Source organism: Eriocheir sinensis, chromosome 58 (assembly GCF_024679095.1).
Source record: "Eriocheir sinensis breed Jianghai 21 chromosome 58, ASM2467909v1, whole genome shotgun sequence".
In the NCBI taxonomy this organism is placed as follows: Eukaryota; Metazoa; Arthropoda; class Malacostraca; order Decapoda; family Varunidae; genus Eriocheir; species Eriocheir sinensis.
The window spans coordinates 3,574,492-3,590,177 of NC_066566.1; the positions used below are offsets into that span (position 1 = coordinate 3,574,492).

Consider the following 15,686-nt stretch of genomic DNA (forward strand, 5'->3'; position numbering starts at 1 on the left):
ACATTGTTGCTGCCATTATTAACGAGTACCCAAAGTTTGCTGCCAAGTGGTAATCTAGGTAACCATGTTTATATTATTTATATTATCAGTATTTACATTCTAATTCCTTTTTCTGTTAGCTGACCTCAACTTCCGTTTATATTTTTGTACAATGGAAATTTTTATTTTTTGTAACTAGCCTAGTCAAGGGGTTGTCTGCAAGACCAGCCATCCCCCTTTGTTGTATTTTTCAACAATAAATATTTCAATTCAACTATTCCCAGACGCTTTCAGCTCTCAATTTTTTTTCTTTATTTATGACTAATTTCCAAAGGCCACAAGTTTGATTAGTTCCCATGAATTGGCAGTTGTTGTTTTTTCACCTCCATGGCTCAGAGTACAATACAGCTCAAGTTTGTAAGCTCCCTAAACAATCACAGAATATTATGAAAATTCCTCCTTGTCTAGTGTTTGGTGTTGATATATAATAAGGAAATTTTGGTTAACAACACAGGAAATATTTTTATTAGTAGCCTATCTGGTATTGAGTAGCAATTACGGATCATTGCTAATTTACTAATGTATTATATGTATACAAAGGGCTTTGTGAAGGCAACGGAGTTATACTTGACCTTTACCAAACCTCCACCAAAAGCCTTACCAAATGTGGATGTGATCCAAAATGTTGGCGAATATAGGCCTATGTTTCTTTTAAATCACTTTTTTTACGTTCATGATGCAGAGGCTTTGTCAAACTATCACTAAGGGCATAAAACTACCCATGGAAATAATCACAGCCTCAACAAAAGCCTAATTAGGATGTGCGAGTCTGCGAGACCCAAAATGCTGGAGTATATGGGCCTGTGTTTGTTAATCATTTGTCCATTATATTTGAGGTTTGGAAGAGAAAACGGAAATTTGGGTCTAGGAAAAAGTAGAAGAAAAAAAATATTGAAATTATGTGGCTAGGGAGTTCATCAGATGTTGCTACAAAGGCAAAGTCTCTCTAGTCTTCAGCCTCAAAAAGTAAAAATAAAATAGTATATCCAAATCCCCCTTCTTTGTGTGTGTGTGTGTGTGTGTGTGTGTGTATCCAAATCCCCTTCAAAGCCTGAATGCATATCAGATATACATGAAAATGTTTGCCGTTATCGTTCATGACATAATAACTGCAGATACTAATGTTAGAGAAGTCACAAGGCTGTATGTGCATATATTTCTTTGATTAACCCGGTAGCAGCGGGGATCATGTTTCTTAATGGTCCCTCTAAGCAAGAAAGATGAGAAAAAATCATCACTAACACCAACTATTTCAAAATATATATCAAAGCATTTGTGATCAGTTTATGCATCATCTATTTTTGGGGGGTTTATATCATGGCACAAATTTGGCCCGTCGCTGCTACAAAGTAAAGCCAGAAATTTGGCCCGTCGCTGCTTCTGGGTTAAGGAGGATGCCCAGTACAAATAATTAACACGTCTCCCAAAGCCTGTCGTCTGGAGGCCCAACCGTCCCCAGCAGGATAGTCAAACTCTGGCGTGTCTTCATAAGTTATTACTGTGATGTACGAGGGTGACCAAGTGAGCAGCACATTCAGACAGTCCTGATGTACTGTTAATATCATACAAAATGTTTCAGGTCTGGTTGACCAACACAAGTCTCTTATACAAGATTAAATTAAATAATCCACATTAAAACTCACCCAATTAACATCATTATGAAAAGATCATCAGGGGTGGTGATATGCTTACTGACACCTTATGTAGATATATATATAATATATGTGTAACAATTTTCAAAGGAATATCTTGTACATTAAATTACCAATTGAAACTCACTCCAATATTTCAAGAGTAGTGAGGGTGGAAAAAAAGTGTTATCACAGCTCTAGGTAATCCCACGACAAGAGTAACCGTCTGCCCCAAGCTCTAGTAGGTAAGGTGAGGTATGTGGTGGTTCTCGCCCCGGGACAATCGAGCACAGGGGGGGAAGCCTTGGCCTGCAGCGTGGTGCTCGGGTGCTGCACGCTACTGGTGGCGCTGTGCTTGGTGAGGAAGCCAGCAGAGCACACACTCAGTTTAAGTCACTCTTCCAGTGGTGAAAAATACTTGCCATGATACAAAGGCATTGCAAATTTTAGCAAAAGAACCATCTAACTTCCTGAATACTTCCTTGCTTTCAAACCCAGAAGGGTAGCAGGGATTTCAGGGAGGCAGATTTTTTTTCAATGCAGGTGACTTAAATGTAACAGTTGCAGCAAGTATTCGCAATGAAGAAGAGCGACACTTGTTGCGGAGAGTTAGCCAATCCGTAGCAATTGTTGGTTTCTACAAACAATATCACTGGGAAAATAAACCACTCATCAGTGAAACCCTCACTTTTCTCTCTATTAATTTCTTTGCAATTTGAATATCACTGTTGTACACACCCAAGTTGATCCAAGTTCAGTGTCTTGGAATGGCACAAGGACCCCTGAAAACAGCGGCTGTATTTTTATATAAAAAATAGACATTGGGATCTCTGAGGAAGTTAAGAGGACAAAAAGGCTTCAGCCAGACTGTTCTTGACCAAACTGTGGAGCTTGACATAAAGGAGAGAAAAATTGAGCAAAGACAGAACTAGTGTTATGAGGAGGACTGCCTTGTCCCACCTTCCTCTCATATACTGCCCACCAGGCCAAACACAGTCAGTGTAATAGGGGTCTTGTCTTAAATAATAATGTATCACTTCTACCAGATCCATAACATGAGAAAGTATAGGAGTGGAAGCAACTAAGATATCTTAAATATGGAACAATTATAGATGCTTCCTACAAATAACACAATGGAAACATAGTGGCAAGCCATACCGTATGAAAGGCAAAGGTGTGAGTCTAGTCATAACTCTTGGCTCCGTTTGCTTTCTAGATCAGCTTGTCCAGTATCACAGGATCATTTTTAACTTAACACCTGTGAGTACATATTTAAGGCTGACTTACATTCATGAAAGGATACAGAATGTCTTGAAAATGGAGAGACAAAGTCCCCAATGCGAGACAAGGGACACAGGAGACAAGATGCCCCACCCAAGGGCTCCCTCCCTGTCAGCCGGCAACACTAGACAAGACTGTATTAGTAGCCAGAAATATTATGCACTATATCAAGTGTAGAGTATACTTAAAACAACAATATACATAGCAAATTTCATTCCCCTGCCAAATAACCTGACCACTGTCATCTGATTATTTCATAGAAATAATATAATTAAGATTTACTGCAAGACAAGTCAGTACACATTCTAAGTTCTGTATAAAGGGAAACACATCCAGAAACACATTCAGTAGCACATCCAATATATATATATATATATATATATATATATATATATATATATATATATATATATATATATATATATATATATATATATATATATTAAACCCTCGATATAACGGACTAGTTGGGGGGACCTTAGTCCGTTAATGCTGAAAGTCCGCTATAAGTGGTGGTAATTTAAAGATAGGTACAATAATACCAACGACCTAATAAACGTAGGTATATAGTTTTTTTTTTTATATATTGTGTATGTTGTCTCCACATTGTCTGCAGAACCGCACAGCACACTTAGCAATGGACTGCAATGCACTGAGGCTGCCAAGTTGGCAATGAGGCCCTGCGGAGGGGCCATATTGTTACAGGTATGGGTAAAATTTTACAAGTGCGTCTATCTTGCACTGGCAGACGAAACTTTTTTTCTTTTGGCAGTTTTCTGTGTTATGAAATAGTCTGCTAACTGTTTCTGTCACAAATCAATATAACTGACTTTTCAATGCCTGTTGTACACTCGTCACCGCAGTCACAAAATAACTCTCAGAGAGGTTCAACTTGCTTACTGTTTCTCTACTTCACGCACCACTCACAAGGATCACAAGTGGACAAACTAAAACAAAACCAGGCAAATTAATGCTTTCGCTGCCTTGTATTCCCCCAGTGCGCATGTGTGGTGGGCACCAGAGCAACGTATTCCTGTGAGGAGGTATTTCACGCAACACCGCCGCCCTGTCCCATCTTGCACCTTGTATTTCTGCCACCCCACACCGAGTCCGGAATAAATTCAAACTAACCAAATCTAACCTAACCTACCCAACAGGCGATCCCTGAAGCTGTGTCAGTACCAACACTCACAAACACTTGGCTATTTTCCATTACATTTACGCCCTGGATTGATGCATAAGACTTTCTTGTGGTGAAAATACGTTCATTTGAATGGGAACCACAAGGAGGAAAATATTTCATCAGGTAGGCTGAAAAAGCCTACAGTAATCGAAGGATGGGACAGCAGATAATGGGAGGGGGTGAGGTGGCTAGCAGATGATAATGTAGTTGCCGGGCGCAGTTCATTCAAAAAACATTCTCAGTCGGTCCCAGTGAATTTCTGACCCTCTGACCTTGTCCGTTACATCAAAAATCAGTTATAAGCGGGTCCGTTATATATATATATATATATATATATATATATATATATATATATATATATATATATATATAAATATAAATATATATATATATATATATATATATATATATATATATATATATATATATATATATATATATGAATATACATACGTATATATATCTATTAACCATTGTTATAGAGTTCACCACCATATAAAGTGATACACATTCTGCCCAGTATGGTTTCTTCAGCAGTCAAGCAAAGCAAATCCTTGAGGGATGACTCACGGTGTGACAGCAACACAATAGGAGCACAGTAGCAGCAGCTGGACGGAGGAGGTCTGACAAGCAAGTACAACAGTCACCATGATGGAGAGCCTGGTGACTGGGAGCTCCTGTGCATGATACATAGTAAATCTCTCTAAACTCCCTCTCATCTCCTATGGACATATCCCTGCTGGTGGGTTTGTGCCTTCAGAGGCTGGCGCTAACAGCCATCTAGAGCAGGGGGATGACAATGGTGTGGCAACATGGAAAATCTTTAGACAAACCTCTGCAGAGAATATAAATCATTTATTTGTATTTCATGTATTGTGAGGAGCTCTCTTTTCAAATTGTCAATATTAAGACTATCATGAAAATACAAAAATATATGAGGGAGGAGCAAGAGCTTCAGATGTATCAAACCAACTGAAACACAGTCTCCCAGTGCACTGTTAGGTAGACTTGTTAACCGTGACCATTAGAGATAAACTTAGCAAGAAAAGGGAACAGTAGTGCACCAACAAGATCCTGCTGAGAAATGAGACGCCTAGCTAAGGCAAGACACTTTTGAATCAATTTTGGCACTAGACCGTCTTTCTTTTCCTGTGTTGGTTATCTTGGGCAGTATGTGTGGCACCCTAGATAAAAGTTAGAATCAAATGGCTTAGGAGTATAATTGATCCCTTCAACCATGATCAGAAAAAAAAAAGCTATTTTTCAGTACCCCAATGAGAAGTCTTCAAGAAGCAAATTAGGCACAGTGTAAAGATCAGGGCATTTCCTCATGTCAGTGAAAATGATCACCACAGCTACATATGAAATAACAATGGCCTTTAACATTAGTACTGTTAAATGCAGATTAATATTAGCGTTCTCCATAACCCTGCTACTGATTCACCTCCTACGTATAGTCTCTAGCCACAAGGGTTAAGTAGGCAGAGTACCGGTGTGAGCGGCGAGTGGGACTTTTCACTTGAGGAGGCAAGAAAGGCACCTACTTCCAGAGGGAAGAGTTGTCAGAAGAGGTAACACTTGGAGGAGCCTTGCAAACACTGGTGCATACAGAGTGACACACAATGGGTATGTTGGTGACGTCAGACCAGACACCTGCCCTCTGCTACACTGACAGGAAGCTTAGTGATGTTTCTTCTAGGTGTGAATACATGGATGTACTGATATATGAAAATGTAATCAACCCTGGGAACCTTTCATGATATACTAACTTTCCCACAGTGGGGAGCAGTGATTTATATCCCCCCTTCTTACCTTCACTGACTTCACTGACAGGTTGTAGCTCTTGGCATGTGTCCATTAGACAGCCCATTACACCCATTTTCTGCCACATGACCATTGGACAAACCAGTAATGTTATCATGACCATTAGCACAACTATCTTTGTTCCTTGGGGTTCCAGGCCGGTCCCTGCCCCTGATGCTAAGCTGATCCTGCGAGACAGACAACCCCTCCGGCTTTGGGGTGAAGTTGGTCCACTCCCCCGTGGCCGGGTCCAAGTACTCGATGCTGTTGAGGAAGTTCTTGCCTGCAAATAATACAGATTACAGTCAGCAGAGTTGTATTTTTTTTTTTTAATTTACAATTAATTATGACAAAAAAATTAACCAGTCTTTATCAGATTTCAATTTGCAACCTAAACTGCCCTTATTGATCCTCTCTCACACCCTGCTTTGTGTGTTACAGCCCTTGTTTTTATTTTGTACAAAGGGAGAAAATTTTAATGGTCGTTGTTTCAAAGATAAAATGTAGAAAAAAAATCAAGAGTTTACATTCCCATGAAACCAAGATACAAGTTATAAGAGATGTCTTATTGGCAATTCGTTTATTTATGCTTCTTTCTTCAACTGAATCCCATTTCCATAAATAGCAGAATGTTACTTGCAAATAATATGTGCTTTATTGTGCCTACCGCTACGCACACTAGGAGAAGGCGCTGAAACTTCGCACACGTGACAATATATTGTAGTGGGCCACACAGGATGGAGAAGCCCCTAAACCTCACTTGGCTGTGGGGTGCATTCTAGCCAAAGGGAAGAGCACGGAGCTCCTGCATGGCTGGTCACAAGATCAATCCCCAGCATCAGAAATTTATATTTCCCCGTTTTCTGGACTAAATCAATTTCTCATGTGTTTGACACTGATATGCCATGTTCAATGATAGGAAGTGCCTCCCATTACAATATAAAAACCTCAAGCCCTTCTAGAACACTGCCTGCCACAGGCTGTTGTGAAGCAGCACACTGTAGACACTCACCTGAAAATCCCCCCACAGCATACAGCCGTCCATTCACCACCGCCACGCCCACGTTGGCCCGGCAGGTGGTCATTGAGGGTCCCGGCATCCAGGTGTTGGTCTCAGGATCATAGACTTCGGTGGTGCACAGACTGTGTGCCCCATCTGATCCACCAATCACGTACAGTTTTCCTGTGAAAAAAATAAATTCCCTCAGTCAGTAAACAAAGGACTGTAAACAAACAGATCATAAATTTCATAAGTAAAACAAGAACTGAAACCCAAGCTTTGACTTTATTAGATTTCATGAATTTTATCAAAACTGTTTGACTGTGCAAACATCATTACTCTGGAAACTCTTATCATGGCACTAGGAAACAAACATTTCATTTGTGCTCCTTATTACCCTGGTCAGCATTGCTTGAACACTAACTGTCCACTGAACAAGATTTAAAGGTGTTCCTATCATAAATTCTTTCAAGTGCAAAGTACAAAGCAAACTTGAACCAAAACCGATCCTTCCTTCAGTATTTTCCTGCCTTATGTTTACAGAATCAGCAAGCTGCTGGAACTATTTCTACAATTTTCCCTTCTACAAGTTTGTGCTGCCTTTGCCCTGTCTCCTGAACAATACATAAAAAAATTACCATTGAACACTTCAGCACCACAGCCTCGCCTAGGGGTGGTCATGGGGGCCACAAACCTCCAGATATTAGTGACCGTATCATACACCTCCACAGAGTTGAGGCAGTTCCAGGAGTCACAGCCTCCAGCAGCATACACAGCGTTGTTAAAGGCAGCAACCCCAGCTTGGTAACGACCTGTTCAAGGAGGAGAATCACATGAAATGCAAATAGACTTAATGAATATTAGGTTATAGAATCAGAGGACAAAAAGAAAAAAGGACAAAATTACTAATAGGGCAAAAGAATACTGTGAAGGAGCTAAGAATCTAGATTTCCAAATTCTGGTGCATTGCAGTTGCTAGACAGCAAGAAACTGACAACAAGAAACTGAAAGAACCAGTCATACAAAAAGAAAAAGAAAGTGAACTATTTTTTTTATAATTTCAAGATATATTCAATTCAGCTAATGTATATAATTTTCTTGCCACCTGCTACGCATGCAGTGCCGTCCCCACAGCTGCCACCCCCTGCACACTCACCAACATGGAGCGAGGCAATGGTTGTCCAGGTGTTGGCCGAAGGGCTGTAGACGTCACACTGCTTGATGCCGTACTGGCCGTTCCAGCCACCGATGCAGTACACCTGCGACCCCAAATTGCACACACCTGTTGAAAGAAAGGAGAATGCTTAGCCTGAAGGTCGTCACCAGGGCCAAGTGAGACTGTACTGGACCGGACTGCGGTGCCTGTTCTTCAATGGTGACAAATTTCCGAGCTTAAACCAGTACGTTTCATCTTGCGCGATGCACCGGACGGAAGAGCTTGCAGGGACTTCATTTAGCCTAAATTAGGGGCTTTCTCTGGAAATCTAAATTAAGATATGAAAATGGTAATGTAGTGCTCAGAGAAAATAAGGTAAAATGTTATTTCATGACAGTTCAAATATGTACTTTTTAACAATTGTCAAAACCCCATTTCAGGTTGAAGGCTGAGTGTGTATCAGTAAGAGTCCCAAGCTTCTTCACCAGTGTGGACAACGGAAGCAGACCACTTGTATCTGATTATCATTTGGATATTTAAGCTCAGAAATGTGGTGGCAGTAAGCAGACCATTCTTGACACTATGAGAATCACTTGGGTCAGCAAGGCATCCCTCACAAAGAGCCATCAGACATCCACTTTACAAGAAAGCCACTGACTTCTGTAGATAATGGAGATGTACAAAAGCACTGATACGGCTCTCTGGGTGTGATGTTTGCCTACCCAAGCATTATCAAGGCTTTACAGAAGAGTCTGCAAAAGGTTTTAAATCTCCCTTCTCTCATGTCAAGAATGCAAGCACAATTCTTCTTCGCTTCAATAAAAGGGCATAAAAAAGAAAGAAATATTGTCCTGGAATCACATGGTCTCACGGTTCATGAAGACTCAGTTTTTGAGACCAGCTAAACATGGGTAGGGGTAAAAATATCAGTCTACAGAAAAAGGAGGAGCCTCCTGTGGGCGGTTATCAGGCCAGCTGGTTCAACTGCGGGAAGTGTCTCCCACCTGGAAAAACACACCAAACATCATGAAACACTTGAGACATTCAGGGCAAGAATACTCATGATAATTCCAGAAAGAGAAGTAAACTTGTTCAGCAAAACTAACAAGGTCCAATGAGTTACTTACCAGTGAAGCATAACAAAGAACCAAAAGGTTACTCTCCAACTGTTGTGATGGGAATCATCGCTCCTCCAACTGCTCTAGCTTAAAACTTGCTCGTAAGTCCAAGGTAAAGAAATGGGCACATGAACATCTGTAAAAGTGGCATGTGAATCTGCCTGTATTTTTGGTCTCAAATGACAGATGACCATAGCCAGAATAAAAAACTGTTCTGTGCCCCTTTCCTTCCTGTGTCTAGCAAGCTGAGTCTCCATGATAGCGAGTAGTGCCCTGTCGGAGAGAAAGGGAGATACCTGTTAATGGGAAACGGTCAAGTCTACTGGTGGTTTGTTTAGTTGAGAAAACTTCGAGAGGTTATGGTACGTGGCTATTCTTACAAACACAGTGGTAGTAACTTGGCTACTTGCCTTTCATGAACTCTACTCCCTTTTGAAAATTCTCCATATGATTCCTTAGGAGGTCTTTTCAGGTACGCCTGCAAAACAGCAGAAGAATGAGTGAGTGTTAAACAAAAAAAAGAAAACTGTCGCCTCACCAGTGTTGGAGCGAGCAAGGGGCAGCGGTGCCACACTTTTCCACTTCCGAGAGTTCTCCTCCAGAACCTCCACGCTGCTCAGCTCCCGGGACCCATCACAGCCACCTATAGCGTACGCCACTCTGTCGAGCACGGTCAGATCGAAGCGGCCTCGGCCCTGCTGCATGCCTGGCTGCTCAATCCACCTGTTGAGCTTGGGGTCGTACGCCTCAACGGTCTTCAGGCACTCCCCGCGGTCGTATCCGCCGCACACCAGCAACTGGCCATTGAAGTTGCCAGTCCCAGTGGCACACTTGGGGGAGGACATGTGAGGGATAATCATGTAGCTGTCTACCTTCTCAACAGAGGCAGGTCTTGATGACACAGGCGTGGAGGTGGGGGAGGAAGAGCCACCAATTTTCTGCTGTACAGACATCACAGCCACAGAGCCATGTAGGGCCACTACTGCCACCCAAGAACTCTCTGAGGACAAGAAATAAAAAATAGTTAACTCAAGTGTTTTTTTCACCCATATTTCACTAATTATAAGAGGTCTCCCAGATCAAATTTAAGTCAGACTTAAGCCACATACACTTAGTTTTGTAATACTCGGTGTCCTACAAGAAAATATTAACCCTTTACTCTGTGAGGAGCCTAAGGGTTAAGAATGATGGCATTACTGTTAAGCTACCAAGAAAGCTTTATGACAACTCCTATTCCTGAGTCATGCAAGGATAAGGTGGACCGGCAAGTTACCAAGGCAGAGACTATCGGTTGAGTGCCACCAGAGAACAGCGACTTACCTGACACCTGTGTGAAGGAGATCAGCTTCCAGTCATGGTCCTGCTCACCCTCGTCCAGGTCAGAGATGCTGCGGGAGTATAGCAGCAGGCGAGGCTTCACCGGCTGGGGTGTGGTGGACTTTCTTCGAGCCTGAACATCAAGGCGGAGCAAATGTAAATATTGGTTAGCGCGTGAGTGGTTAGTCAGTATGAAATGCTCTGTCAAAACTATGCACAAACTTACGAGACAATAAAATGATAAAATACATGACATAAATACAAACTTAACTCATTCCTGTAAAAGAAGAAACAAGTGAGAACAAGCAGGTAACACATGGCCTCACCTTCATATTGTTCTGGGACAGCTTCCTCGACATCTTCTTATAATCCTGGACAATGTCGGAATCGTGGAGGTCCCCGGAGCGAATATCACAACAGTCATGAAGGGAGTTATCGATGTTGAGGTACAGCATGTGCTTCTGTGGATCAAAGGGAAACAGCTCTTCAGAATTTCCCCGGCCATATACCTTGCAATACTTTGCTACTAATTTTTCCACTGACATCTCTCTATTAATGTACTGTGCATGTTCAAGCTGGCAACAAGTCTTATCAGAGATTGCATATTACAAAACAGAATACTTCTACACCATTTCCTCTTTCTTACATCCTAAATTTCAGTACTTTCAAGAAGACAGTAACTGGATACCTTCGACTATTTAATTTTTTTATTTTTAGCCACGCAATTCTGATTTCTTTATGCCCCCTCATCCATTTCCTAAACTGCACCATAATATACTAATTTTTCTTTCATGGACTACATTTTCTGTCTAGCCCTTGGTCTGTTTCCTTTCCTGCATAACAATTTATAAAACGAGACCCCAAATGATTCTAACCTTTTCCTTCATCGAGTCCAACTGCAGCTCTTCGTCCTCCATCTGCTTCCTGACCCAGTCCAGGACGAGGGTGCAGAGCGCGCGGCCGGTGATGGCAGCCTCGTCGTGGGTCCTGTGGATGACGGTCACCTGGAGGCGCGGCAGAGTCAGGGCGTCCTGGGTCACCTGCACCAAGTCTCCCTGCAAGACACATAAATACAGTTGGCAGATTGAAGGGAAATGTTGGAGGGGAAAAAAATGGGGGGGGGAGCCGCACTAGGGAAACACACACACGGAAAAAAAAATTGAAGGGAAGAAACCTGGGGAAAAAGAGCTGGGGGAAAACACACAGGGCTGACAATGAATAATAACTGAAGGGGGTAAACCTAGGGAAAAAAAAACATACAGGGCTGGCAAGCTGAAAAAATCTGTAACAAGGAAAACTTGGGACAATAGAGCTGGGGAAAAAATGAGGAAAAAACACACCGGGCTGGCAAGCTGAAAAAAACTGTCCAATTAGCCTACTTTAAGGCATAATTTACCCAAAAGTGGAAGCCATGGAATTATTGCGCCATGTGGCTCAACTGGTGCTGTGTCTGACCACAACGAACAATAACAAACCAGTATTAATCTTTTAGTGGACTTAGAGTTAGCGGAGGAGGAACTACATGCAGCAGAAGCCAATTGGTCCGCTAACTGTTTTCAAAGTTAGCAAAAATGCTAATCAGCTAACGAAAAAGTTTGCTTCGCTAATTAGCGGTTAGCGGATTAGCGGAACCGTGCCCACCACTGCATTCGACTGTTATTACTTATTTCTTTACTGGAGCAACACTTGGGCAGCTTTTCTGTGTCCCCTTGAGGAAATAAAGAAAAGATAAGAAGAGAAGCCAAAAACAGAAAAAAAAGACAAGGAGATGGAACAAGATACAAAGGAGAAGGAAATGGCAAAAAAGGGAGATGTAGACAATGAAACAAAAAAAAACCCCACTAACCAGCTGCTGGATGTACTCGTCAACGCGGGCGACCAGGTCCTTGTTGGAGGCGATGCCGTTGATGGCGCGCACAGCCAGGCAGCTCTCCGGGGTGAGGTGGGCCACTAGGTGCTCCCCGCTGGCACGAGCCACGGACTCAAGCTGAAAGGAGGACACATTAACTTTATATCAAAACCAAAGAATGAGAAAACAAGAATAAATAATAATAATAATCAGAAGAAGAAAAAGAAAAAGAAGAAGAAGCATATGCATAAGAAGCAGAAGAGAAGAAAAAAAAAAGAAGACGAAGGCAAATAAGTAGAAGACATACGAGATGAACGCTATCAAGAAGCATCAAAATGGGTCATGGGAATATATAAAACTGGGTGTCAGAGAAAATTTTGAGGGGCAGCACCAAGGGGAAGCCACGCATTTCAGCTTAATGGACACCAGAGCGGCACTCACTTTCAGCCTCCGGGCGGCGATGAACACAGCCTTTACCATGGGGTCGGGCACCTCCATGCGGCCCGTGTAGGCATAGTTCACAAGGTGTTCCACAGAGTCACGCTCAAAGCCACTGCTGAGCTTGTACAGGAGCTGGAAGTGAAGGGTCAGTGGTAAGTAACAATAGATATATAATAGAATAGTGATAACAGAAGTAATAATATAATGCCATAATGAGGATTTAGGGGCTGAATGTTTGAAGTTGTTGGGATTTCCATGGACTGTTTTGTGATCACGGTGATAGCTTTACCCTACTTCTACTTCACCTTGAATGGGAAAAGCACCCAAGAAACGCGGTTAATCTTCTCTGTGGCCTTGGAAAACAGTCGTAATGGGAGCCTGGTACGTTTAAGAATATGGACCTAGATTACCGACAAACAGCAGCATTCACACCTTTCCTTCATGGGCAGATTTCCGTTCGTCCTCGGAGGTGAAGAGCTCGAAGAAGTAGGGCGAGGCGCAGGCCAACACGGCGCGGTGGGCGTGGATCTCAGAGCTCCCAACCTGCAACGAGACACCCAAGACCTTAAAAATCACTCTTTCCCTATTTAAATCCTTCTACAATACAGATGAATCATGCATTAGAGACTGGGAAGGTATGGGTCAGAAATACATTTAAAGACACTAACGAAGGGTCAGAAATACATTTAAAGACACTAACGAATGTAGAAAAAAAGAAGAATGCATTATGAAAAACCGAAATTAATCTCAACAGGCCTTTTTTTCCATACTTATTTTTTAGTAACCATCTTTTTATATGATTTAGCTTTACCTCAACTGCTTTCGTTCTCCTTAATATTGACCCATCTTAACCCACTTCCTCCTCCTGCATTATGAAACTCTTAATTCAAACCAAAATCGATCTCTTCAGGCCTTTTTTCTGTACTCATTTTTTAGAAGCCATCTTTCTATATAATCTAAGTTTCGCCCTTGACACTTTTCGTTCTCCTAAATCTTGACCCATCTTGACCCACTTCCTCCTCCTGCATTATGAAACTCTTAAATCAAACCAAAATCGATCTCTTCAGGCCTTTTATCTGTACTCATTTTTTAGAAGCCATCTTTCTATATAATTTAAGTTTCGCCCTTGACACCCAAAGATGCTTAGATAATTGGTTCCCCTGATAGTCTTTTTCCCTTCTCTCCGCCGCTGCTGCCCGGACCTTGGCGCTCACCTGCAGGACAACATCGCAGAAGTGTCGGCTCTTGCGCAGCATGTTGAGTTGGTCGAGGCGCTGGTGCAGCACCTCCGTCCGGTCCTCGATGACCAGCTTCGCGTTCATCTTGCCCTCGGTCACCATCTTGTCTGGGGGAGAAGAAGGCAAAGGGTTAGACTGAGGAAGGAAACATAGATAGGCCTCTTGCAGACTCCTTACGTTCTTATGTTCTTAATTTTGGTCTGTGGGAGCTAAAATGAAGATGGATGGATAGATAGATAATAGAGATGCAGGCGCAGACAGACATGTAGATAGCGATAGATAATATTAGAAGGGAAATGAAAGAAAAATGTTGTAGTGAAGAAGAAATCATAATATAAGGAAGAAAAAAGCAAAATAATTAAGAATGAAGATAAATAAAACAATAAAACAGACCTCATGACGTACATATAATTAACAGATAGATAAATTAGAAATGAAATTAAGGAAAGAAAATATTGAAAAGTGAAATTAAAACAACAAATCAAAATATAAGGAAGAGAATGCACAATAATGAAGAATGAAGATAAATAAGGCAATAAAAAATAATACAGTATAATTATGGAAGTGACTCGTCTATGAATATTTCGCCACTTAATTACACTTCAAAAAATCTGATAAACGATGCGCGTGAGAAATAGCGAACCGCGATTCACTTCCGCAGAGAACAAAGACTTCCCTGAGGAGCTGCTGCTGATAAGGCGATAAGCCCCTGTCTCTATCCAAAGCCCATCCAGCGTTTCTTGCCTTCCTTTCAGAGTCGCAAAGCCGTACCTACTCTTAAGTCAACTCGGCCCTGTTCGTGTTAACATATTAGTTGCTATGTCCCATCACACTAGCCGAACAGCAACCACCAATATCTATACGAGTTACCAGTGTGTGTTTTCACCTTTATGGTTCAGAAGCGTCATAAAACTGCCCTCATGGAAATGCCTACAACTCCTACGGAAACCCGGTCAACTGTGTGTTCTTAGGCGTCGAAATGTTTCATCATGTTACCACCCCAGCAACCACCAATACGATTCCACTTATCTCTGCACTCGCCAGTCACAAGGGGCCCGAGTTGGAAAGTGTGTGTGGAGGGCGTGGCTTTGCGAGTAGGTCGGCCAATGATATGAACCTAGAGAGGGATGTGGGAGGGGCTTATTTTCCAAGTTAGTGTGAATCGGGTAAAGCTACGAGCGTAATTGCGTTGTTGTTAGGGTGCCCACATACATCGTGGAAATAATGTGTCTTTGATCGTGTACTAACAGTGGTATTGCCCAAAAGTACGTGTTCTTTTTTATCCAGACCCCAAGGATATGACACGAATATTATTTTTATATATAAATCGTTCAGGAGTTCAAGTTAGGCAGTGCGCAGTAGTCTTGCTCCTCCTCCTTCTCCTCTTTTCCTGTTTCTGCTTTTTTATTACTGTTGCTTCCATCTCCTCCACCTCTTTCACATCCTTCTCTTCTTCCTGTAGCTGTTATTCTTTTATTTTCTTTGTTACTGTTGCCTCCTCCTCCTCCTTCCGGTGGCGCGGGTCACCTTCAGAGGGAGGAAGGGCAATATTTCGCAAGAGATAATGCGGGGTTGTTGTTGTTCCGCGTCAGGGGGAAGAAGACCAAGTGTATTAATGAAGATTAACACG

At 42.0% G+C, this 15,686-nt stretch overlaps 1 protein-coding gene across 2 annotated transcripts in view; it reads right to left on the reverse strand.

Moving 5' to 3' along the window:
• Positions 1 to 1,519: 1,519 nt before the first annotated feature.
• LOC126985048 (influenza virus NS1A-binding protein homolog) overlaps positions 1,520 to 15,686 on the reverse strand; it is a 41,520-nt gene continuing 27,353 nt past the window's right edge. For both annotated transcript variants that reach the window (XM_050839330.1, XM_050839331.1), the window contains exons 2-13: positions 14,033 to 14,163; positions 13,251 to 13,361; positions 12,819 to 12,950; positions 12,375 to 12,515; positions 11,404 to 11,583; positions 10,855 to 10,989; positions 10,532 to 10,661; positions 9,750 to 10,211; positions 8,094 to 8,219; positions 7,576 to 7,749; positions 6,950 to 7,120; positions 1,520 to 6,220 (exon numbers count right to left, since the gene is read on the reverse strand). In XM_050839330.1, coding sequence (XP_050695287.1) covers positions 5,958 to 6,220; positions 6,950 to 7,120; positions 7,576 to 7,749; positions 8,094 to 8,219; positions 9,750 to 10,211; positions 10,532 to 10,661; positions 10,855 to 10,989; positions 11,404 to 11,583; positions 12,375 to 12,515; positions 12,819 to 12,950; positions 13,251 to 13,361; positions 14,033 to 14,163 — 2,156 coding nt within the window. In that variant the 3' untranslated portion in view covers positions 1,520 to 5,957. The remainder of the gene's footprint in view (positions 6,221 to 6,949; positions 7,121 to 7,575; positions 7,750 to 8,093; positions 8,220 to 9,749; positions 10,212 to 10,531; positions 10,662 to 10,854; positions 10,990 to 11,403; positions 11,584 to 12,374; positions 12,516 to 12,818; positions 12,951 to 13,250; positions 13,362 to 14,032; positions 14,164 to 15,686) is intronic.